We start from the raw sequence: 26,735 nt of genomic DNA, 5'->3' as shown, positions 1-26,735 counted from the left end.
TGGGAGAGAGCGAGTGCCGGGGAAGGGGGGACAGTGCCGGGGTTGGGGGGGTGAGAGCGAGTGCCAGGGAGGGGGGGAGAGTGCCGGGGAGGCCCCCTCACCCACCCAGCACCAATACCCTCACCCTCCTCACCCACCCAGCACCAACACCCTCACCCCCCTCACCCACCCAGCACCAACACCCTGACCCCCCCGACCCACACACCACCAACACCCTCACCCCTCACCCACCCACCACAAACACGCTAACCCCCCACCCACCCAGCACCAACACCCTCATCTCCCCTCACCCAACCACCACAAACACCCTCAGCCCCCCCCACCCACCCAGCACGAACACCCTCATCTCCCCTCACCCACCCACCACAAACACCCTAACCCCCCACCCACCCAGCACCAACACCCTCACCCCCCCGACCCACCCAGCACCAACATCCTCATCCACCCTGCACCAACACCCTAACACCCCCACTCACCCAGCACCAACACCCTCACCCCTCACCCCCCCCCCCCACCCTGCAGCACCAACCCCCTCACACACCCAGCAACAACACCCTAACCCCCCACCCACCCACCACAAAAACACGTTTAGCCCCCCACCCACCCAGCACCAACACCCTCACCCCCCCTCACCCACCCACCACAAAAACACGTTTAGCCCCCCACCCACCCAGCACCAACACCCTCATCCCCTCACCCACCCACCACAAAAACACCCTCAGCCCCCCACCCCACCCAGCACCAACACCCTCATCCCCCCCACCCACCCAGCACCAAAACCCTCACCCCCCCCGACCCACCCAGCACCAACATCCTCACCCACCCTGCACCAACACCCTAACCCCCCCACCCACCCAGCACCAACACCCTCACACCCCTCACCGACCCACCACAAACACCCTCAGCTCCCCCCCACCCACCCAGTACCAACATCCTCACCACCCCTCACACACCCAGCACCAACACCCTCACCCCACCACCCACCCAGCACCAACATCCTCACCTCCCCCTCACCCACCCAGCACCAACACCCTAACTCCCCCGCCCACCCAGCACGAACACCCTCACCCCTCACCCCCCAACCCCCCAGCACCAACACCCTAACCCCCTCACCCACCCAGCACCAACACCCTGACCCCCTCACCCACCCAGCACCAACACCCTCATCCCCCCACCCACCACCCACCCACCACCAACACCCTAATCCCCCCACCCACCAGCACCAACACCCTCAGCCCCCCCACCCACCACAAACACCCTCAGCCCCCCCACCCACCCAGCACCAACACCCTAATCCCCCCACCCACCCAGCACCAACACCCTCATCCCCCTCACCCACCACCACAAACACCCTCAGCCCCCCCACCCACCACAAACACCCTCAGCCCCCCCACCCACCCAGCACCAACACCCTCATCCCCCCTCACCCACCCACCACAAACACCCTCAGCCCCCTCACCCACCCACCACAAAACACCCTCAGCCCCCCCACCCACCCAGCACCAAAACCCTCACCCCCCCCGACCCACCCAGCACCAACATCCTCACCCACCCTGCACCAACACCCTAACCCCCCCACCCACCCAGCACCAACGCCCTAACACCCCCCACTCACCCAGCACCAACACCCTCACCCCTCACCCCCCCACCCTGCAGCACCAACCCCCTCACACACCCAGCAACAACACCCTAACCCCCCACCCACCCAGCACCAACACCCTCACCCCCCTCACCCACCCACCACAAAAACACCCTCAGCCCCCCACCCACCCAGCACCAACACCCTCATCCCCCCCCACCCACCCAGCACCAAAACCCTCACCCCCCCTGACCCACCCAGCACCAACACCCTCAGCCCCCCACCAACCCACCACAAACACCCTCAGCCCCCCACCCACCCAGCACCAACACCCTCACCCCCCCTCACCGACCCACCACAAACACCCTCAGCTCCCCCCACCCACCCAGTACCAACATCCTCACCACCCCTCACACACCCAGCACCAACACCCCCACCCACCCAGCACCAACATCCTCACCTCCCCCTCACCCACCCAGCACCAACACCCTAACCCCCTCCGCCCACCCTGCACCAACACCCTCACCCCTAACCTCCCAACCCCCCAGCACCAACACCCTAACCCCCTCACCCACCCAGCACCAACACCCTGACCCCCCCGACCCACCCAGCACCAACACCCTAACCCCCCCACCCACCCAGCACCAACACCCTCACACCCCCTCACCGACCCAGCACAAACACCCTCAGCTCCCCCCCACCCACCCAGTTACCAACATCCTCGCCACCCCTCACACACCAGCACCAACCCCCTCACCCACCCAGCACCAACACCCTCACCCCACCACCCACCCAGCACCAACATCCTCACCTCCCCCTCACCCACCCAGCACCAACACCCTAACCCCCCCGCCCACCCAGCACCAACACCCTCACCCTCACCCCCCATCCCCCAGCACCAACACCCTAACACCCTCACCCACCCAGCACCAACACCCTCACCCCCCCGCCCACCCAGCACCAACACCCCCACCCACCCAGCACCAACATCCTCACCTCCCCCTCACCCACCAGCACCAACACCCTAACCCCCCCGCCCACCCAGCACCAACACCCTCACCCCTCACCCCCAACCCCCCAGCACCAACACCCTAACCCCCTCACCCACCCAGCACCAACACCCTGACCCCCCCCGACCCACCCAGCACCAACACCCTGACCCCCTCATCCACCCAGCACCAACACCCTCACCCCCCCCCTCACCCACCCACCACCAACACCCTAATCCCCCCACCCACCCAGCACCAACACCCTCATCCCCCTCACCCACCCACCACAAACACCCCCAGCCCCCCCACCCACCCAGCACCAACACCCTCACCCCCCTCACCCACCCACCACAAAAACACCCTCAGCCCCCCACCCACCCAGCACCAACACCCTCATCCCCCCCACCCACCCAGCACCAAAACCCTCACCCCCCCTGACCCACCCAGCACCAACACCCTCAGCCCCCCACCAACCCACCACAAACACCCTCAGCCCCCCCACCCACCCAGCACCAACACCCTCACCCCCCCTCACCGACCCACCACAAACACCCTCAGCTCCCCCCACCCACCCAGTACCAACATCCTCACCACCCCTCACACACCCAGCACCAACACCCCCACCCACCCAGCACCAACATCCTCACCTCCCCCCTCACCCACCCAGCACCAACCCCCTAACCCCCTCCGCCCACCCTGCACCAACACCCTCACCCCTAACCTCCCAACCCCCCAGCACCAACACCCTAACCCCCTCACCCACCCAGCACCAACACCCTCACCCCCCCCCCCGCCCACCCAGCACCAACACCCTCACCCCTAACCTCCCAACCCCCCAGCACCAACACCCTAACCCCTTCACCCACCCAGCACCAACACCCTGACCCCCCCGACCCACCCAGCACCAACACCCTGACCCCCTCATTCACCCAGCACCAACACCCTCACCCCCCCCCCCTCACCCACCCACCACCAACACCCTAATCCCCCCACCCACCCAGCACCAACACCCTGACCCCCCCGACCCACCCAGCACCAACACCCTAACCCCCCCACCCACCCAGCACCAACACCCTCACACCCCCTCACCGACCCAGCACAAACACCCTCAGCTCCCCCCCACCCACCCAGTACCAACATCCTCGCCACCCCTCACACACCCAGCACCAACCCCCTCACCCACCCAGCACCAACACCCTCACCCCACCACCCACCCAGCACCAACATCCTCACCTCCCCTCACCCACCCAGCACCAACACCCTCACCCCCCCGCCCACCCAGCACCAACACCCTCACCCCTCACCCCCCAACCCCCCAGCACCAACACCCTAACACCCTCACCCACCCAGCACCAACACCCTCACCCCCCCGCCCACCCAGCACCAACACCCCCACCCACCCAGCACCAACATCCTCACCTCCCCCTCACCCACCCAGCACCAACACCCTAACCCCCCCGCCCACCCAGCACCAACACCCTCACCCCTCACCCCCCAACCCCCCAGCACCAACACCCTAACCCCCTCACCCACCCAGCACCAACACCCTGACCCCCCCGACCCACCCAGCACCAACACCCTGACCCCCTCATCCACCCAGCACCAACACCCTCACCCCCCCCCTCACCCACCCACCACCAACACCCTAATCCCCCCACCCACCCAGCACCAACACCCTCATCCCCCTCACCCACCCACCACAAACACCCTCAGCTCCCCCACCCACCCAGCACCAACACCCTCAGCCCCCCCACCCACCAAACACCCTCAGCCCCCCCACCCACCCAGCACCAACACCCTCAGCCCCCCCACCCACCAAACACCCTCAGCCCCCCCACCCACCCAGCACCAACACCCTCATCCCCCCTCACCCACCCACCACAAACACCCTCAGCCCCCACCCACCACAAACACCCTCAGCCCCCTCACCCACCCACCACAAACACCCTCAGCTCCCCCACCCACCCAGCACCAACACCCTAACCCCCCCCCACCCACCCAGCACCAACCCCCTCACCCCCCCTCACCGACCCACCACAAACACCCTGACCCCCCTCACCCACCCAGCACCAATACCCTCACCCCCTCACCCACCCAGCACCAACACCCTGACCCCCTGACCCACCCAGCACCAACACCCTGACCCCCCTCACCCACCCAGCACCAATACCCTCACCCCCTCACCCACCCACCACAAACACCCTCACCGCCCCCACCTACCACAAACACCCTCAGCCACCCCACCCACCACCAACACCCTCACCCCCTCACCCACCCACCACAAACACCCTCAAGCTTCCCCCACCCACCCAGCACCAACACCCTCATCCCCCCTCACCCACCCACCACAAACACCCTCAGCCCCACCCCACCCACCACCAACACCCTCACACCCCCACCCACCCAGCACCAACATCCTCACCTCCCCCTCACCCACCCAGCACCAACACCCTCACCCCTCACCCCCCAAACCCCCAGCACCAACACCCTAACCCCCTCACCCACCCAGCACCAACACCCTCACCCCCCCTCACCCACCCACCACCAAAACCCTAACCCCCCCACCCACCCAGCACCAACACCCTCATCCCCCTCACCCACCCACCACAAACACCCTCAGCCCCCCCACCCACCACAAACACCCTCAGCCCTCCCCACCCACCCAGCACCAACACCCTAACCCCCTCACCCACCCAGCACCAACACCCTCATCCCCCTCACCCACCACCAACGCCCTCACCCCCTCACCCACCCACCACAAACACCCTCAGCTCCCCCACCCACCCAGCACCAACACCCTCATCCCCCCTCACCCACCCACCACAAACACCCTCAGCCCCCCACCCACCACCAACACCCTCACCCCCCTCACCCACCCAGTACCAACATCCTCACCTCCCCCTCACCCACCCAGCACCAACACCCTCACCCACCCTGCACCAACACCCTAACCCCCCCCACCCACCCAGCACCAACACCCTCACCCCTCACCCCCCCCACCCAGCACCAACATCCTCACCTCCCCCTCACCCACCCAGCACCAACACCCTCATCCCCCCTCACCCAACCACCACAAACACCCTCAGCCCCCCACCCACCCAGCACCAACACCCTCACCCACCCAGCACCAACATCCTCACCTCCCCCTCACCCACTCAGCACCAACACCCTAACCCCCCCACCCACCCAGCACCAACACCCTCACCCCTCACCCCCCACCCCCCAGCACCAACACCCTCACACACCCAGCAACAACAACCTAACCCCCCCACCCACCCAGCACCAACACACTCACCCCCCCCTCACCCACCCACCACAAACACCCTCAGCCCTCCCACCCACCAAGCACCAACACCCTCACCCCCCCCCCCCCCCACCCACCCACCCACCAACCACACCCACCCCACCGCATGCACATCACCCCTCCATTGCAGATCCACCTGCAGCACAATGGGCCGGGCTCACACGGTCGCCGGTGGAAGCGTGTCTATTGCAGGCCATGGAGGATGATGATGACCCGCTCTGCGCTGAGCTCCGGGCTCCACATCATTGGACAATGTCTGACCCATGGCCGCAGTACCACCATCCACCCGGACCATCCCTGCATGCGGCCGTGACACTGCAGCGCACGGTCCCATCCTCTGCCTGGGGGGGATGGAGAGGGCGGCCCAGGGGAAGGGGGGCACACTCACCTGGGGCCGACGTAAGACCACCCCTCACACAAACACACTGCCGCTCAACGTACATGACACCCCCGCACGCTTCGGACAGAGCACAAAGGCAGCTTCTGTAGGTGTGAAAGTGATTTTAATGACAAACAGTCCATACACGTGCCCTAGCCCCTAAAACTCCTCTGTGCCCTGCACCCGTGCCAACTTATTCAGTGTCTAATTGTTTGGCCTTACGGGCCCTTTGACTACGCCGAGGTGGTTCCCCAGATGGTACAGCAGAACAGGAGGTGGACTCCTGTGATTCCTGCCCTCTGACTCGGAATCCCTTTGGCGGCCGTTTCCTATGGTGGCCCGGCCTAGATGGGCCAGGCTGTGGCTCGGGCGACTGGGATGGCGAGCTGCCAGCCTATCCTGCCCGTTGCCCACCAGATGCACCTGGGACGGAAGGGGGGGGTCCGAGGTGCTGCAGTGTTCCTGGATCTCCCCTACAGGGGGACCCGGGACGGGCCCCAGCACCTCGTCCTCCCTCGGGGTGCCCGATGGCCCCGGGACCTCTACATGGGTCAGGGGTGCGAACGGACCGGCCATCCGACGACCCCCGACACCTGGCGCTGCCAGTCCTGGAGGCCCGTGCTGGTATTGACAAGGGTCTGCGGGTTGCAAACCCTTGTCAATACCAGCACGGGCCTCCAGGACTGGCAGCGCCAGGTGTCGGGGGTCGTCGGATGGCTGGTCCGTTCGCACCCCTGACCAATGCCATGGAGCTCAGGGAGTTGCCTATCCCTGTGCGTGCCTGGGCGACACTGGCCAGCACCTGGGCAATGGTGCCAATGCCCTCAGCGCTGGCCTGCTGAGACTGCGCCATGGCCTGCTGGGACTGGGCCATGGCCTGCTGAGACTGCGCCATGGCCTGCTGGGACTGGGCCATGGCCTGCTGAGACTGCGCCATAGCCTGCAGAGACTGGGCCATGGCCTGCTGAGACTGCGCCATAGCCTGCAGAGACTGGGCCATGGCCTGCTGAGACTGGGCCATGGCCTGCAGAGACTGGGCCATGGCCTGCTGAGACTGCGCCATGGCCTGCTGAGACTGCGCCATGGCCTGCTGAGACTGGGCCATAGCCTGCAGAGACTGGGCCATGGCCTGCTGAGACTGGGCCATGGCCTGCTGGGACTGGGCCATGGCCTGCTGGGACTGGGCCATGGCCTGCTGGGACTGCGCCATAGCCTGCAGAGACTGGGCCATGGCCTGCTGAGACTGGGCCATGGCCTGCAGAGACTGGGCCATGGCCTGCTGAGACTGCGCCATGGCCTGCTGAGACTGCGCCATGGCCTGCTGGGACTGGGCCATGGCCTGCTGGGACTGCGCCATGGCCTGCTGAGACTGCGCCATGGCCTGCTGAGACTGCGCCATGGCCTGCTGGGACTGGGCCATGGCCTGCTGAGACTGCGCCATGGCCTGCTGAGACTGCGCCATGGCCTGCTGGGACTGGGCCATGGCCTGCTGGGACTGCGCTATGGCCTGCTGAGACTGCGCCATAGCCTGCAGAGACTGGGCCATGGCCTGCTGAGACTGGGCCATGGCCTGCAGAGACTGGGCCATGGCCTGCTGAGACTGGGCCATGGCCTGCAGAGACTGGGCCATGGCCTGCTGAGACTGGGCCGTGACCTGCTGGGACTGGGCCATGGCCTGCTGAGACTGGGCCATGGCCTGCAGAGACTGGGCCATGGCCTGCAGAGACTGGGCCATGGCCTGCTGAGACTGGGCCATGGCCTGCTGGGACTGGGCCATGGCCTGCTGAGACTGGGCCATGGCCTGCAGAGACTGGGCCATGGCCTGCTGAGACTGGGCCATGGCCTGCAGAGACTGGGCCATGGCCTGCAGAGACTGGGCCATGGCCTGCTGAGACTGGGCCATGGCCTGCAGAGACTGGGCCATGGCCTGCTGAGACTGCGCCATGGCCTGCTGAGACTGCGCCATGGCCTGCTGAGACTTGGCCATGGCCTGCTGAGACTGCGCCATGGCCTGCTGGGACTGGGCCATGGCCTGCTGGGACTGCGCTATGGCCTGCAGAGACTGGGCCATGGCCTGCTGAGACTGGGCCATGGCCTGCTGAGACTGGGCCATGGCCTGCTGGGACTGGGCCGTGACCTGCTGAGACTGCGCCATGGCCTGCTGAGACTGGGCCATGGCCTGCTGAGACTGCGCCATGGCCTGCTGGGACTGGGCCATGGCCTGCTGGGACTGGGCCATGGCCTGCTGGGACTGGGCCATGGCCTGCTGGGACTGGGCCATGGTGTTGAGCGCCTCTGCCATCTCCTGCTTGCTTTGGCTCATGGCCTCCTGTGAGAGGGAAGCCATGTCCTGGGCCACACACGCCGCCCTCACGGAACGCCCCAGGCCTCGCACCCTGCTCCCCATGTCTGACACCGTCACCCCTATTGCTTCCACCGCGGGTGCCACCCGTGCGGTTTCAGCCTGGGTGGCACGCATGACCTGCATCACTCTCAGCTCCTGGACGCGGGCGCACGCCTCCACCTGCGTCTGCAGCTGCTGCAGGCCAGCCATCATCCTCTTCCCTCGTCCCAGGTTTGGTGGCTGGGGGATATGGGGGATGGGGATATAGGGGAGAGGGGATATGGGTGATATGGGGAGGGGGATATGGGGAGGGGGAATATGGGGGGGGGATATGGGGAGGCGGAATATAGGGGAGGGGGGATATGGGGGAGGGGGGATATGGGGGAGGGGGGTTATGGGGAGGGAGATATGGGGGAGGGGGGATATAGGGTAGAGGGGATTTGGGGGATATGGGCGAGGGGGATATGGGGGATGGGGATATGGGGGAGAGGGGATATGGGTGATATGGGGAGGGAGGATATGGGCAGGGGGAATATGGGGGAGGGGGGATATGGGGAGGGGGGATATGGGGGAGGGGGATATAGGGAGGCGGGATATAGGGAAGGGGGGATATGGGGATATGGGGAGGGGAGGTATGGGGAAAGGGGATATGGGGAGGGGGATATAGGGGAGGGGGATATGGGGAGGGGGGATATGGGGATGGGGGATATGGGGAGGGGGGATATGGGGAGGGGGGTTATGGGGGAATGGGTACGGGCCGTGGATGTCTCACTTGCTGGTGGGCCCCCGACCTCTGCATCGGCAACCTCCCGGTCCTCAAGTCCGCCTGCCAGTTCATGGGCCCTTTCCTCATGAACGGTGAGTGGTCTCTCATAAGCTGGGCCCCCTCCAGTCCTCTCACGTTCCCTGTTGTTGTGTGTGCGCTTCTCCTGTGGGGGGCGGGCGGGCGGGTGGATGGCAGGGGTAAAGGGCAACAGTGTTAGACAGGTATATGAATGCATGCCAGCGGTTGCGCGTATATTGGCAGAGCTGCGCAGCACATTCGGGTTAGGGTTGGTTGCACGTGGGGGTGTGCCACACATCACGGGTGGGGGGGGGGTACTCACCCTGGCTGCCCTGACGAGGCCATTCGCCTTCTTGTGGCACTGGCTGCCTGTCCTTGGTGTTACGACCACAGCGCTGATGGCCTCTGCCACCTCCCTCCACAGGCGCCAGCTGAGGCGTGGGGCGACCCTGCGGCCATGACTGGGGTACAGGGCCTCCCTCCTCTCCTCTACTGCGTCCAGGAGCGCCTCGATGTCGCATTTCTGGAACCTTGGGGCTGTGCGGCGGGCATCCAGCTTAGCGGGTCTTCCGGGGGGGTGGGGGGGCGCGTCTTTTGTACTGTGACGCCGCGCGTCCACGGCGGGTGACGCTGTTGCAAAGGCGTCACGCCGCTGCTGGCCCATTCGGGCCCGGAGACTTTGCGACGTTTGGAGGGGGCCCGACGCTGGAGTGATCCGAGCCGTTTTTGGCATCAGGTCCCGGCCATCGTGCCAGTTTTTGCAGAATCCAGCCCCTATGTTTTTTCTTAAGAGGTGTGCAATTTATAAATGTTAATGGCTCAGATGAGTAACCTGGGTGTGTTTGTATCAGTGTGATGAGTGCAGGGATTATATGTATTATATGTATTTGATGCAGTCAGGGTTCTAAGGCCTGGGTTAGAGTCTGTATGTGACTGCTTCAGTCATTTTTTTAAAAACCTGGTTTGAAAGGCAGCCAGGTTTTGTGGCTTCAAAATGGATAATTAAAGCATCGTGAAATTTGGGCTAATTGAATTTTCTTAATATAATGAAAGTTCCCTGGGGAGTAGATAATTAGAGACATTGTACTCAGCTTTAGTTAAATGATGAGTTAATAGGAGGAGCCATGCTTTGAAACAGTCAGGTGTTGAGTTTCATTTTCAGTTTAGCTTGGTGATGTGAACAAGAGAAGCACCTTTTTGCCAAATGCTGACAGGTTAAACAATAGTTTGACCCAGGTTGATGAAGAATCTCTCTCTCTCACTCTCAACGCAGTTAATCCAAGACATTTCTTTACAGCAAGTATTCCTTGCTCTGCTAACAGTAATTAAAAGTGGATTTTGACCTGAGATGGGTTTTTTCCTGAGTGGAGAAAGTAATAGAGTTTGTTTGAATATACCATAGCCTATTTGTGCATGGTATCACTCTTGGAGTGAAGAATCCTTTCGTCACAGCCTCACAAGCTAACTTAAATATTGGGGCTTCTGTCCGATATCCTTGCAACTGTTGGGGTCTGGTCTTTTCTCGCAATAACAAGGAACACAGAAAGTTTGCATGCTGCTACGGCAAGCAATTGGGAAGAGAAATTATATTTTGGTCTTTATTGCAAGGGGATTGGAGTACAGGGTTAATTAAACCTTGCACCAATTGTACAGGGTTCTTAGTGAAACTCCGACTGAAATAGTGTGCACGGAATTGGTTTCCACATTTAAGGAAGCATATACTTTGTGATGAATGTAGGAATTTCAGAGATATAGTGTTATTGGTATTTGGTGCAGTAAGGGTTAAATGCCGAGGTTAGAGTGTGTGTGTGTGACTGCTGCAATCATGTTTTTAAAAATCCTGGTTTAAAAGGCAACGATGTTGTTGGGAGCCAGAGGGGCAATTGAGACAATGAAAAAGCATGGGCTAATGGATTTTTGTTTGGATTAAGATGGGTTCCCTGTGGAATAGTTAATTGGATACATTGGGCTAGATGCTCCACTGGTGGGATTCTCCATTGCGCTGTGAGGCTCCCCACAATGGGAAACACCATTGGCCAGTTGGTGGGACAGAGAATCCCAACCATTGTGTTTCAGCTGGGTAAGATGAAATGACTAATGGGAGGAGCTAGAGCACGGTACAGTCGCACAGTGGTTGGCACTGTTGCTTCAAAGCAGCAGGGTCCCAGGTAAGATTCCCAGCTTGGGTAGAGTCTGCATGTTCTCCCCCTGGCTGCGTGGGTTTTCTTTTGGTACTCCAGTTTCCTCCCACACTCCCAAAAGACGTGCTGTTAGGTAATTTGTCTGAATTCTCCCTCGGTGTACCTGAACAGGCGCCGGAATATGACTACTAGGGGATGTTCAAAGTAACTTTATTGCAGTGTTAATGTAAGCCTACTTGTAACAATAGAGATTATTATAAAAGTTATTATTATTACCAGGCTGTTCAGTTGGGAAATGGAAATCATACTCAGCCCAAGAGCCTGCATTGTGCTGACAGGTTTCAGCTCTATCTCTTAAAATGATCTCTGTAACACCCCTTGTTTAATGGACTTGCCCAGGACTTCCCTTTTAAGGTCTGTGGCAGAGCAGTGATGGCTGGAATTCTAAACTATCTCACGTTGTTGCATGAAAATTGCTGGAGCCATTCAGAATCTTCCCGGAAGAAAGGCGGGCCATTGGGAGAGTTCCTTTTTGTCCTCAATTCTAAGGTAAAGTTCAGCCTGGAAGCAGCTGGAAGATTCTCTATCTATGCTCTCTCTCTGCCAAGCATTTTTAAAAGCTCCTAGCCAGATCGTTAAGGCACTCTTCTTTAAAAGACAGACTACTGTCAGACCTATGAAGGGAAATTTCTGGAGTGAAACACTGCAAGCAGTTTCTCAACCAGGTCTGTGATTCTGTAATTCCTCTGTCTGAATGGCTGTGAAGAATCAAATCTGCGAACGCTTTTTTTAATACAGCTGGGACTTCTGTACAGAGATCGGACAAATGAAAGACACTCTAAAATTCTCTGGTTTGAACTTCCAGTAATATCTCAGGGAGATGGGAGCTCCGTCTGATGGTCGGAGGTAGGAATTGCACTGACCTAAGTTTTCTGTGTGAGCTTCATCCGGTGGTTGGAGGTCAGAGTTACACTGACCCGGATCACTTATATGGACAAATTCTCTGGAGAGTTGCATTCAGAGAAGGCCAGTGACGACAGAGGCCACAACCACAACAGAGAACTGTTTTGTTCTACTGCTCCCCCTCCCAAGTTAAAGATCTCAGGAAAACACAAATTATTGTTTAATTCAGTTACGTTTGGACTCTGGGGCTGTAACTGACTGGGCACTCATCCAGGGTATTGCAACAACTTGCACTGGAGAAGGTGGAGCAAAGGGTCACTGGGTCAAAGCCTAAAATGTCCTCTGAAGAGAGGCTGAACAAATTGAATCCAATTCCCTGGAGTTTGGGAGAATAATGTGCGATCTCATTGAAACATTCCCAGGAAGAGGATTCAGCCATTTTGATCCAAGATGAGGAGAAAGATCAGAGGGTTGGGAGTCCATGGCCCATAGATTTGGGGGGGATGGCACCTCATCATCAAGCCTGTTTAAGTTTGCAACATAATAATAATATTTATTATTGTCACAAGTAGGCTTACATTCACACTGCAATGAAGGACTCCACAATTGGACCAGACTGAAATCGCCAAATCTGAAGGGGCAGACATTGTGTGCAAGTAACACTGCGATGTTTGAGGGATGCGCGGTCGGGAGGCTAACGAGAACTATTCCTTACTCTGCTTTCTTCTCATCCTTTAGTCGTTTCTTTTCTTCCTTCGCCGCTTGTTTCTGTTGCGTACTGGAAGAAATGAAAAGCGTGGAGATGTGATTCAGGTTAAAACACCAAGTCAACCAATAAAGTCCAAAGCAATTTACAGATACAAGCCACCCACATTCCATCACCATGTGGAAGAATCACAGACACACGTCGCATCACCGTGTGGGGGAATAACAGACACACGTCCCGTCACTGTGTGGGGAATCACAGACCCACGTCCTGTCACCATGAGAGGGAATCATAGATCCACGTCCCATCACCGTGTGGGGGAATCATAGATCCAGATCCCATCACTGTGTGGGTGAAATTTATTGTTGAAATGTATTGCACGCTCTGCCATTTGTAATGTTTTGCAATAAATGAGTTTGAAAGACCAAAAAGGAGAAAGGGGCCAATCCTGGACTGCTCTGATTGCCCAGGCTAAAACCAGGGCATTCCGCTGTTCATTTGAATAATAACTCAGACCAACATTCTGAATTCAGATCAGGAGTACAGCCACTCGAGCCCTGTTCCCCATTCATTAAGATCACTGGCAGATTACATTGTAAACTCGACCCACATCCTGCCATACCCCCTGATGACCTTTCACCTTCCTCTCGTTAATCTAAAATCTTTTTAAACAGTGACCCCGAGCTCTAGATTCTCCCACAAGAGGCAGGATCCCCTCCACATCCACCCTGTCAATACCCCCCAGGATCGTCAAGGTTCCGATCAAGTGGCCTCTCACTATCTAAACCCCAGCCGATACAAACCAAACCTCTTCAACCTTTCCTCATCAGACAACCCGCCCATTCCTGGTGTTAGTTTGAGAAACCTGCTCTGAACTTTTTCCAACACATTGACATCATTCCTTAAATAAGGAGACTGATAATGTACACAATACTCCAGATGTGGTCTCACCAATGCCGTGTGCAACTGAAGCATAACCTTCCAACTTTTGTAATCAATTCTGTACTTCCTACTTTTGTAATCAAGCTGTTTTTGAGTCTGTTTGTGCATGTTCTACAGAAGTCTGAGAACACGCCCAAACAGACTCAAAAACAGCTTCTTTCCCACTGTCACCAGACTCCTAAATGACCCTCTTATTGACTGACCTCATTAACACTACAACCTGTATGCTTCACCCGATGCCAATGCTTATGTAGTTACATTGGGTGGTGAAAGTAATTCACACTGTATTGTATTGTCTCTACTGTATTGTATTGTGTCCTTGTGGGCTCTGTCTGTGAGCCGTTGTGCGGCTCTGCTCACAGGGGGAGATGAGGAGCTTGTACAGGGCTCCACCCTCGGCTCCGCCCATGGCTCCACCCATGGCCCCTCCCACTACCGGAAGTATAAAGTGCTGCAGCCGTGTGAGCCTGCCCTCAGTTCTTCTGGTCGCAGGCAGGCTCAGTTGTAAGTCTATTAAAACCACAGTTTACTTCCAATCGTGTTCCGAGTGAATTGATGGTCACATCACATTGTATATCTTGTGTTGCCCTGTTATGTATTTTCTTGTATTTTCTTGAATTTTGTTTAATTTTGTTTAATTCCCTTTTCTTCCCATGTACTGAATGATCTGTTGAGCTGCTTGCAGAAAAATACTTTTCACTGTACCTCGGTACACGTGATAATAAACAAATCCAATCCAATCCAATTCCCCTCACATTGTATTAACTTTCCTAATTACTCGCTGTGTATGTATATCAGCCTGTCTAGACAGGACGAATGTAACCTCTTCCACTCCGCAACCGCGCCCCCCATTCACAAAGTCAGAAGGTAAAGCCATTTCAGTTGGGAAATCCATTACAGCTGCTGGACAAAGACGGAAGACTGAAGACCAAAACCCTCAGGCTGCACAACGCACACCTTTGAATCACATTGGAGGCACGCACCGAAAGTGGAAGAAGCTAGATGGTTGTTGATGAGAAAGAAGTGTTTTCGCTTCATCGATGAATCTGAATGTGTATATGTGGATTGATAAATTGTGTGTGTGCCTTGATCAATTTATCTTTTCAGAGGTCAGCTCCAGAGCAGTGGGTTGAAATAAACTAACCTTTTCTCAATGAGGCTTTGGGTCCGGGGTTTATTTTTAAAGGGATTCCTCACCTCCAAGTGTGAGTGATATACACTCACAGGTGACGTAAGGGAAAACACCTTTGAAAGCATGACCGTCACAGGAAAATGGAGCCAGAGAGACAGAGCAACCCTCAGAATCTCCAATCAGACATGAAAGGGGTTAGTGCAGGACAGGCGAGAGTTGTGCTAAAGGGTGGGGTAAAGCTTTCTCAAACTCACCTTTCTGACAAAGATCCAGAAGAACTGCCCGGGAAAGAAAGATACAAATCAGTGTGAGAAGATCATTGACTGAATAAAAATAAGGTCATATGAATCAACAACTGACACAGAAGCAGGGAGATCACAGACACATACCCACGTCCCATCACGGTGTGGGGGAATCACAGATACAGACCCACGTCCCATCACCGTGTGGGGGAATCACAGATACAGACCCATGTCCCATCACCGTGTTGGTAGATCACAGACACAGACCCACGTCCCACCACCGTGTGGGTGATTCACAGACGCAGACCCATGTCCCATCACAGTGTGGGTTAATCACAGACCCACGTCCCATCACCGTGTGGGGGAATCACAGACACAGACCCACGTCCCGTCACCGTGTGGGTTAATCACAGACCCACGTCCCATCACCGTGTGGGGGAATCACAGACACAGACCCACGTCCCATCACCGTGTGGGGGAATCACAGACACAGACCCACGTCCCATCACCATGTGGTGGAATCACAGACACAGACCCACGTCCCATCACGGTGTGGGGGAATCACAGACACAGACCCCTGTCCCATCACCTTGTGGGGGTATCACAGACACAGACCCACGTCCCATCACCATGTGGAGAATCACAGACACAGACCCACGTCCCACAACCATGTGGAGGATGGTGCGGGAATCAATCCTGATCAATTGTATTTTTGTTCCTGTCGACCTTCTTGAGCATTGTTGGAGCTGCGCCATTTAATGAGACCATGGCTGATCTGTGACCGAACTCCATATACCTGCCTTTGCCCTTGCTTAACAGAAATCTCTCTCAGATTTAAAATAAACAACTGATCTAGCATCAACTGCTATTCGTGGGAGAGAATTCCAAACCTCTTCCACCCTTTGTATAAAGAAGTTTTTCCCAACATCTCTCCTGAACAGTCTATCCTAATCTTTAGACTATGTTTTAGAATCTCCAAGCAATGGAAATAGTTTATCTTCATCTACCCTGTCTTTCCCTGTTAATGTCTTGAATACTTCGATCGGATCACCCATTAACCTTCTAAATTCTAGTGAAAATAGGTCTAATTTGTGTAATCGCTCCTCATAACTGAACCCCTGTAGTACAGGTATCATTCTTGTAAACAAATGTTGCACTCCCTCCAAGGCCAATATATCCTTCCTTCTTTTTTTTAAAAAAAATTTAGTGTACACAATTCATTTTTTTCCAATTAAGGGGCAATTTAGCGTGTTCAATCCACCTATCCTGCACATCTTTGTGTTGTGGGGGTGAAACCCACGCAAACACGGGGATAATGTGCAAACTCCACACGGACAGTGACCCAGAGCCGGGATCGAACTTGGGACCTCGGCGCCGTGAGGCAGCAGGGCTAACCAACTGCGCCACCGTGCTGCCCTCAATATATCCTTCCTAAGGTGTGGTGCCCAGAACCTCTCACAGTGACTCCAAGTGGGGTCTAACCAGGGTTTTGTAAAGCTGCAGCATAACCCCTGTGTCTTTACATTCCAATTATGTAGACATAAATACTAACATTCCATTAGCCTTTTTGATTATTTTCTGCATTTGTTCCTGTCAGTTTAAGGATCTATGCGCTTGAACACCCTGGTGTCTTTGGACATCCACTGTACCTAACCTCTTTCCATTTCTAAAATATTCTGCTCTGTCCTTTATTGCTCCAAAATGGACAACCTCACACTTACTTACATTGAATTCCATTGAATTTTGCCCATTCATCTAGTCTGTCAATATTTCCTTGCAATTTTATGCAATCATCCAGATTGTCTACAAAGCCACATAACTTTGCATCATTCGCAAATTCGTATGACCTTCCATACCATCATCCAAGTAATTAATGAACAGTGGGAATAATTGAGGCCCCCAACACAGATCCCTCTGGTACACCACGAGTCACATCCTGCTAATTCAAGGAATTACCCAATATCCCCACTCTCTGTCCCCTGCCGCATAAACTATTTCCGAACGATGTCAATAATTGCCCTCAGCTCCATGGGCTTCCATCTTAGTTAACTGTCTCTTGTCTGGCACTTTATCAAACGCCTTCCGCAAGTCCATACAAATTACATACTTAGACATTACCCTGTCCACGACCTCGGATCAGCTCTTCAAAAAATTCAAAAAGTTGAGTCAGGTATGACCTTCCCTTCAATAATCCACGTTGGCCTACACTCACAGACCAGCATTGCCAAGCTGTTCAGCCAGCCCGTCCCTGATTATAGACTCCAACCATATCCCCACTACATACATTACGCTAATTGATCAGTAATTCCATGCCTTCCCTCTTTCACCCTTTCTAAAAATTGGAGTGACATGTGCAATTTTCCAATCCAATGAATACTGAAGGAGGGCTGCACTGTCAGAGGGTCAGTATGGGGGGGGGGGGGGGGGGGTGCTGCACTGTCAGAAGGTCTGTACTGAGGGAGTGCTGAATTGTCGGAGGGTCAGTACTGACGGTGTGCTGCACTGTCAGAGGGTCAGTATCGAGGGAGCGTTGCACTGTCGGAGTGCAAGTTCTCAGGGAGTGTTGCACTGTCAGAGGGTCAGTACTGAGGGATTGCTGCACTGTCAGAGGGTCAGTCCTGAGGGATTGCTGCACTGTCAGATGATCAGTACTGAGGAAGTTCTGCACTGTCGGAGGGTCAGTACTGAGGGAGTGCTGCACTGTCGGAGGGTCAGTACTGAGGGAGTGCTGCACTGTCAGAGGGTCAGTACTGAGGGAGTGCTGCACTGTCAGAGGGTCAGTACTGAGGGAGTGCTGCACTGTCACAGAGTCAGTACTGAGGGAGAGCTGCACTGTCAGAGGGTCAGTACTGAGGGAGTACTGCACTGTCAGAGGGTCAGTACTGGGGGAGTGCTGCACTGTCAGAGGGTCAGTCATGAGGGATTGCTGCATTGTCAGATGATCAGTACTGAGGAAGTTCTGCACTGTCGGAGGGTCAGTACTGAGGGAGTGCTGCACTGTCAGAGGGTCAGTACTGGGGGAGAGCTGCACTGTCAGATGATCAGTACTGAGGGAGTGCTGCACTGTCAGAGGGTCAGTACTGAGGGAGTGCTGCACAGTCGGAGGGTCGGTACTGAGGGAGTGCTTCACTGTCAGATGATCAGTACTGAGGGAGTGCTGCACTGTCAGAGGGTCAGTATTGAGGGAGTGCTGCACTGTCAGATGATCAGTACTGAGGGAGTGCTGCATTGTGAGATGATCAGTACTGAGGGAGTGCTGCAATGTCAGAGGGTCAGTACTGAGGGAGTGCTGCACTGTCAGAGGGTCAGTGCTGAGGGAGTGCTGCACTGTCAGAGGGTCAGTACTGAGGGTGTGCTGCACTGTCAGAGAGTCAGTACTGAGGGAGTGCTGAATTGTCGGAGGGTCAGTACTGACGGTGTGCTGCACTGTCAGAGGGTCAGTATCGAGGGAGCGTTGCACTGTCGGAGTGTAAGTTCTCAGGGAGTGTTGCACTGTCAGAGGGTCAGTACTGAGGAAGTGCTGCACTGTCAGAGGGTCATTCCTGACGGATTCCTGCACTGTCAGAGGGTCAGTACTGGGGGAGAGCTGCACTGTCAGAGGGTCAGTCCTGAGTGATTGCTGCATTGTCAGATGATCAATACTGAGGAAGTTCTGCACTGTCGGAGGGTCAGTACTGAGGGAGTGCTGCACTGTCGGAGGGTCAGTACTGAGGGAGTGCTGCACTGTCAGAGGGTCAGTACTGAGGGAGTGCTGCACTGTCAGAGGGTCAGTACTGAGGGAGTGCTGCACTGTCAGAGGGTCAGTACTGAGGGTGTGCTGCACTGTCAGAGAGTCAGTACTGAGGGAGAGCTGCACTGTCAGAGGGTCAGTACTGAGGGAGTGCTGCACTGTCAGAGGGTCAGTACTGAGGGAGTGCTGCACTGTCAGAGGGTCAGTCCTGAGGGATTGCTGCATTGTCAGATGATCAGTACTGAGGAAGTTCTGCACTGTCGGAGGGTCAGTACTGAGGGAGTGCTGCACTGTCAGAGGGTCAGTACTGAGGGAGTGCTGCACTGTCAGACGGTCAGTACTGAGGGAGTGCTGCACTGTCAGAGGGTCAATACTGAGGGTGTGCTGCACTGTCAGAGAGTCAGTACTGAGGGAGAGCTGCACTGTCAGAGGGTCAGTACTGAGGGAGTGCTTCACTGTCAGAGGGTCAGTACTGAGGGAGAGCTGCACTGTCAGATGATCAGTACTGAGGGAGTGCTGCACTGTCAGAGGGTCAGTACTGAGGGAGTGCTGCACTGTCAGAGGGTTGGTACTGAGGGAGTGCTTCACTGTCAGATGATCAGTACTGAGGGAGTGCTGCACTGTCAGAGGGTCAGTATTGAGGGAGTGCTGCACTGTCAGATGATCAGTACTGAGGGAGTGCTGCATTGTCAGATGATCAGTACTGAGGGAGTGCTGCAATGTCAGAGGGTCAGTACTGAGGGAGTGCTGCACTGTCAGAGGGTCAGTGCTGAGGGAGTGCTGCACTGTCAGAGGGTCAGTACTGAGGGTGTGCTGCACTGTCAGAGAGTCAGTACTGAGGGAGTGCTGCACTGTCAGAGGGTCAGTACAGAGGGAGTGCTGCACTGTCAGAAGGTCAGTACTGAGGGAGTGCTGCACTGTCAGAGGGTCAGTACTGAGGGTGTGCTGCACTGTCAGAGAGTCAGTACTGAGGGAGTGCTGCACTGTCAGAGGGTCAGTACTGGGGGACTGCTTCACTGTCAGAGGGTCAATAATGAGGGAGAGCTGCACTGTCGGATGATCAGTAATGAGGGAGTGCTGCACTGTCAGAGGGTCAGTACAGAAGGAGTGCTGCACTGTCAGGGGGTCAGTACTCAGGGATTGTTGCATTGTCAGATGATCAGTACTGAGGGAGTACCGCACTGTCAGAGGGTCAGTACTGAGGGAGTGCTGCACTGTCGGAGGGTCAGTACTGAGGGAGTGCTGCACTGTCGGAGGGTCATTACTGAGGGAGTGCTGCACTGTCGGGGGGTCAGGACTGAGGGAGTGCTGCACTGTCAGAGGGTCAGTACTGAGGGAGTGCTGCACTGTCAGAGGGTCAGTACTGAGGGTGTGCTGCACTGTCACAGGGTCAGTACTGAGGGAGTGCTGCACTGTCAGAGGGTCAGTAATGGGGGAGTGCTTCACTGTCAGAGGGTAAGTACTCAGGGAGTGCTGCACTGTCAGAGGGTCAGTACTGAGGGAGTTCTGCACTTTCAGAGGGTCGGTACTGAGGGAGTGCTTCACTGTCAGATGATCAGTACTGAGGGAGTGCTGCACTGTCAGAGGGTCAGTACTGAGGGAGTGCTGCATTGTCAGATGATCAGTACTGTGGGAGTGCTGCAATGTCAGAGGGTCAGTACTGAGGGAGCGCTGCACTGTCGGAGGGTCAGTACTGAGGGAGAGGTGCACTGTCGGAGGGTCAGTACTGACGGGGTGCTGCACTGTCAGAGGGTCAGTATCGAGGGAGCGTTGCACTGTCGGAGTGTAAGTTCTCAGGGAGTGTTGCACTGTCAGAGGGTCAGTACTGAGGGAGAGCTGCACTGTCAGATGATCAGTACTGAGGGAGTGCTGCACTGTCAGAGGGTCAGTACTGAGGGAGTGCTGCACTGTCAGAGGGTCGGTACTGAGGGAGTGCTTCACTGTCAGATGATCAGTACTGAGGGAGTGCTGCACTGTCAGAGGGTCAGTATTGAGGCAGTGCTGCACTGTCAGATGATCAGTACTGAGGGAGTGCTGCATTGTCAGATGATCAGTACTGAGGGAGTGCTGCAATGTCAGAGGGTCAGTACTGAGGGAGTGCTGCACTGTCAGATGATCAGTACTGAGGGAGTGCTGCACTGTCAGAGGGTCAGTATTGAGGGAGTGCTGCATTGTCAGATGATCAGTACTGTGGGAGTGCTGCAATGTCAGAGGGTCAGTACTGAGGGAGCGCTGCACTGTCGGAGGGTCAGTACTGAGGGAGAGGTGCACTGTCGGAGGGTCAGTACTGACGGTGTGCTGCACTGTCAGAGGGTCAGTATCGAGGGAGCGTTGCACTGTCGGAGTGTAAGTTCTCAGGGAGTGTTGCACTGTCAGAGGGTCAGTACTGAGGGAGAGCTGCACTGTCAGATGATCAGTACTGAGGGAGTGCTGCACTGTCAGAGGGTCAGTACTGAGGGAGTGCTGCACTGTCAGAGGGTCGGTACTGAGGGAGTGCTTCACTGTCAGATGATCAGTACTGAGGGAGTGCTGCACTGTCAGAGGGTCAGTATTGAGGGAGTGCTGCACTGTCAGATGATCAGTACTGAGGGAGTGCTGCAATATCAGAGGGTCAGAACTGAGGGTGTGCTGCACTGTCAGAGGGTCAGTACTGAGGGAGTGCTGCACTGTCAGAGGGTCAGTACAGAGGGAGTGCTGCACTGTCAGAAGGTCAGTACTGAGGGAGTGCTGCACTGTCAGAAGGTCAGTACTGAGGTTGTGCTGCACTGTCAGAGAGTCAGTACTGAGGGAGTGCTGCACTGTCAGAGAGTCAGTACTGGGGGACTGCTTCACTGTCAGAGGGTCAATAATGAGGGAGAGCTGCACCGTCGGATGATCAGTAATGAGGGAGTGCTGCACTGTCAGAGGGTCAGTACTGAGGGAGTGCTGCACTGTCAGAGGGTCAGTACTGAGGGATTGCTGCATTGTCAGATGATCAATACTGAGGGAGTACCGCACTGTCAGAGGGTCAGTACTGAGGAAGTTCTGCACTGTCAGAGGGTCAGTACTGAGGGAGTGCTGCACTGTCAGAGGGTCAGTACTGGGGAGGTGTTTCACTATCAGAGGGTCAGTACTGAGGGAGAGCTGCACTGTCAGATGATCAGTACTGAGGGAGTGCTGCACAGTCCGAGGGTCAGTACAGAGGGAGTGCTGCACTGTCGGAGGGTCATTACTGAGGGAGTGCTGCACTGTCGGGGGGTCAGTACTGAGGGAGTGCTGCACTGTCAGAGGGTCAGTACTGAGGGAGTGCTGCACTGTCAGAGGGTCAGTACTGAGGGTGTGCTGCACTGTCAGAGGGTCAGTACTGAGGGAGTGCTGCACTGTCAGAGGGTCAGTACTGGGGGAGTGCTTCACTGTCAGAGGGTAAGTACTCAGGGAGTGCTGAACTGTCAGAGGGTCAGTACTGAGGGAGTTCTGCACTTTCAGAGGGTCGGAACTGAGGGAGTGCTTCACTGTCAGATGATCAGTACTGAGGGAGTGCTGCACTGTCAGAGGGTCAGTATTGAGGGAGTGCTGCACTGTCAGATGATCAGTACTGAGGGAGTGCTGCATTGTCAGATGATCAGTACTGATGGAGTGCTGCAATGTCAGAGGGTCAGTACTGAGGGAGCGCTGCACTGTCGGAGGGTCAGTACTGAGGGAGAGTTGCACTGTCGGAGGGTCAGTAGTGAACGAGCGCTGCACTGTCGGAGGGTCAGTACTGAGGGAGTGCTGCACTGTCAGAGGGTCAGTACTGAGGGATTGCTGCATTGTCAGATGAACAGGACTGAGGGAGTACCGCACTGTCAGAGGGTCAGTACTGAGGAAGTTCTGCACTGTCAGAGGGTCAGTACTGAGGGTGTGCTGCACTGTCAGAGAGTCAGTACTGAGGGAGTGCTTCACTGTCAGAGGGTCAGTACTGAGGGAGAGCTGCACTGTCAGATGATCAGTACTGAGGGAGTGCTGCACTGTCAGAGGGTCAGTACTGAGGGAGTGCTGCTCTGTCAGAGGTTCGGTACTGAGGGAGTGCTTCACTGTCACATGATCAGTACTGAGGGGGTGCTGCACTGTCAGAGGGTCAGTATTGAGGAAGTGCTGCACTGTCAGATGATCAGTACTGAGGGAGTGCTGCATTGTCAGATGATCAGTACAGAGGGAGTGCTGAAATGTCAGAGGGTCAGTACTGAGGGACCGCTGCACTGTCGGAGGGTCAGTACTGAGGGAGTGCTGCACTGTCGGAGGGTCAGTACTGAGGGAGTGCTGCACTGTCGGAGGGTCAGTACTAAGGGAGTGCTGCACTGTCAGAAGGTCAGTACAGAGGGAGTGCTTCACTGTCAGATGATCAGTACTGAGGGAGTGCTGCACTGTCAGAGGGTCAGTATTGAGGGATTGCTGCACTGTCAGATGATCAGTACTGAGGGAGTGCTGCATTGTCAGATGATCAGTACTGAGGGAGTGCTGCAATGTCAGAGGGTCAGTACTGAGGGAGTGCTGCACTGTCAGAGGGTCAGTGCTGAGGGAGTGCTGCACTGTCAGAGGGTCAGTACTGAGGGTGTGCTGCACTGTCAGAGAGTCAGTACTGAGGGAGTGCTGCACTGTCAGAGGGTCAGTACAGAGGGAGTGCTGCACTGTCAGAAGGTCAGTACTGAGGGAGTGCTGCACTGTCAGAGGGTCAGTACTGAGGGTGTGCTGCACTGTCAGAGAGTCAGTACTGAGGGAGTGCTGCACTGTCAGAGGGTCAGTACTGGGGGACTGCTTCACTGTCAGAGGGTCAATAATGAGGGAGAGCTGCACTGTCGGATGATCAGTAATGAGGGAGTGCTGCACTGTCAGAGGGTCAGTATAGAAGGAGTGCTGCACTGTCAGAGGGTCAGTACTGAGGGTGTGCTGCACTGTCAGAGAGTCAGTACTGAGGGAGTGCTGCACTGTCAGAGGGTCAGTACTGAGGGTGTGCTGCACTGTCAGAGAGTCAGTACTGAGCTAGTGCTGCACTGTCAGAGGGTCAGTACTGAGGGAGAGCTGCACTGTCAGATGATCAGTACTGAGGGAGTGCTGCACTGTCAGAGGGTCAGTACTGAGGGAGTGCTGCACTGTCAGAGGGTCAGTACTGAGGGAGTGCTGCACTGTCAGAGGGTCAGTACTGAGGGTGTGCTGCACTGTCAGAGAGTCAGTACTGAGGGAGTGCTGAATTGTCGGAGGGTCAGTACTGACGGTGTGCTGCACTGTCAGAGGGTCAGTATCGAGGGAGCGTTGCACTGTCGGAGTGTAAGTTCTCAGGGAGTGTTGCACTGTCAGAGGGTCAGTACTGAGGAAGTGCTGCACTGTCAGAGGGTCATTCCTGAGGGATTCCTGCACTGTCAGAGGGTCAGTACTGGGGGAGAGCTGCACTGTCAGAGGGTCAGTCCTGAGTGATTGCTGCATTGTCAGATGATCAGTACTGAGGAAGTTCTGCACGGTCGGAGGGTCAGTACTGAGGGAGTGCTGCACTGTCGGAGGGTCAGTACTGAGGGAGTGCTGCACTGTCAGAGGGTCAGTACTGAGGGAGTGCTGCACTGTCAGAGGGTCAGTACTGAGGGAGTGCTGCACTGTCAGAGGGTCAGTACTGAGGGTGTGCTGCACTGTCAGAGAGTCAGTACTGAGGGAGATGCTGCACTGTCAGAGGGTCAGTACTGAGGGAGTGCTGCACTGTCAGAGGGTCAGTACTGAGGGAGTGCTGCACTGTCAGAGGGTCAGTCCTGAGGGATTGCTGCATTGTCAGATGATCAGTACTGAGGAAGTTCTGCACTGTCAGAGGGTCAGTACTGAGGGAGTGCTGCACTGTCAGAGGGTCAGTACTGAGGGAGTGCTGCACTGTCAGAGGGTCAGTACTGAGGGAGTGCTGCACTGTCAGAGGGTCAGTACTGAGGGTGTGCTGCACTGTCAGAGAGTCAGTACTGAGGGAGTGCTGCACTGTCAGAGGGTCAGTACTGAGGGAGTGCTTCACTGTCAGAGGGTCAGTACTGAGGGAGAGCTGCACTGTCAGATGATCAGTACTGAGGGAGTGCTGCACTGTCAGAGGGTCAGTACTGAGGGAGTGCTGCACTGTCAGAGGGTCAGTACTGAGGGAGTGCTTCACTGTCAGATGATCAGTACTGAGGGAGTGCTGCACTGTCAGAGGGTCAGTATTGAGGGAGTGCTGCACTGTCAGATGATCAGTACTGAGGGAGTGCTGCATTGTCAGATGATCAGTACTGAGGGAGTGCTGCAATGTCAGAGGGTCAGTACTGAGGGAGTGCTGCACTGTCAGAGGGTCAGTGCTGAGGGAGTGCTGCACTGTCAGAGGGTCAGTACTGAGGGTGTGCTGCACTGTCAGAGAGTCAGTACTGAGGGAGTGCTGCACTGTCAGAGGGTCAGTACAGAGGGAGTGCTGCACTGTCAGAAGGTCAGTACTGAGGGAGTGCTGCACTGTCAGAGGGTCAGTACTGAGGGTGTGCTGCACTGTCAGAGAGTCAGTACTGAGGGAGTGCTGCACTGTCAGAGGGTCAGTACTGGGGGACTGCTTCACTGTCAGAGGGTCAATAATGAGGGAGAGCTGCACTGTCGGATGATCAGTAATGAGGGAGTGCTGCACTGTCAGAGGGTCAGTACTGAGGGAGTGCTGCACTGTCAGAGGGTCAGTACTGAGGGAGTGCTGCACTGTCAGATGATCAGTACTGAGGGAGTGCTGCACTGTCAGAGGGTCAGTACTGAGGGAGTGCTGCACTGTCAGAGGGTCAGTACTGAGGGAGTGCTGCACTGTCAGAGGGTCAGTACTGAGGGAGTGCTGCACTGTCAGAGGGTCAGTACTGAGGGAGTGCTGCACTGTCAGAGGGTCAGTACTGAGGGAGTGCTGCACTGTCAGAGGGTCAGTACTGAGGGAGTGCTGCACTGTCAGAGGGTCAGTACTGAGGGAGTGCTGCACTGTCAGAGGGTCAGTACTGAGGGAGTGCTGCACTGTCAGAGGGTCAGTACTGAGGGAGTGCTGCACTGTCAGAGGGTCAGTACTGAGGGAGTGCTGCACTGTCAGAGGGTCAGTACTGAGGGAGTGCTGCACTGTCAGATGATCAGTACTGAGGGAGTGCTGCACTGTCAGAGGGTCAGTACTGAGGGAGTGCTGCACTGTCAGAGGGTCAGTACTGAGGGAGTGCTGCACTGTCAGAGGGTCAGTACTGAGGGAGTGCTGCACTGTCAGAGGGTCAGTATGAGGGTGATGCTTGCACTTGTCCAGATGAGGTCAGCTACTGAGGGAGTAGCCTGCACGTGTCAGAGGGTCAGTACATGAGGGAGTGCTGCACTGTCAGAAGGTCAGTTACTGAGGGAGTGCTGCACTGTCAGAGGATTCGTACTGAGGGTGTGTGCTGCACTGTCAGATGAGTCCAGTACTGAGGGAGTGCTGCACTGTCAGAGGTCAGTACTGGAGGGGACTGCGTTCACTGTCAGAGGGTCAATACTGACGGGAGATGTCTGCACTTGGCAGGATGAGTCAGTACTGAGGGAGCTGCTTGCCTACGTTCAGAGGGTCAA

The 26,735-nt window shown here is 56.2% G+C and overlaps 1 protein-coding gene across 7 annotated transcripts in view; it reads right to left on the bottom strand.

Annotated features, from left to right (window-relative positions):
- The window catches only part of LOC119975278 (myristoylated alanine-rich C-kinase substrate-like), a 113,217-nt gene that overhangs the window by 55,141 nt on the left and 31,341 nt on the right, over nucleotides 1-26,735 (bottom strand). For all 7 annotated transcript variants that reach the window (XM_038814988.1, XM_038814987.1, XM_038814990.1 and 4 more), the window contains 2 exons: nucleotides 15,458-15,481; nucleotides 13,139-13,201 (listed from right to left, as the gene is read on the bottom strand). In XM_038814988.1, coding sequence (XP_038670916.1) covers nucleotides 13,151-13,201; nucleotides 15,458-15,481 — 75 coding nt within the window. In that variant the 3' untranslated portion in view covers nucleotides 13,139-13,150. The remainder of the gene's footprint in view (nucleotides 1-13,138; nucleotides 13,202-15,457; nucleotides 15,482-26,735) is intronic.

This window comes from Scyliorhinus canicula, chromosome 12 (genome assembly GCF_902713615.1).
Source record: "Scyliorhinus canicula chromosome 12, sScyCan1.1, whole genome shotgun sequence".
NCBI lineage: Eukaryota > Metazoa > Chordata > Chondrichthyes > Carcharhiniformes > Scyliorhinidae > Scyliorhinus > Scyliorhinus canicula.
Note: the sequence above shows the minus strand (reverse complement) of the source record. Positions and strands in the feature narration are given on the sequence as shown.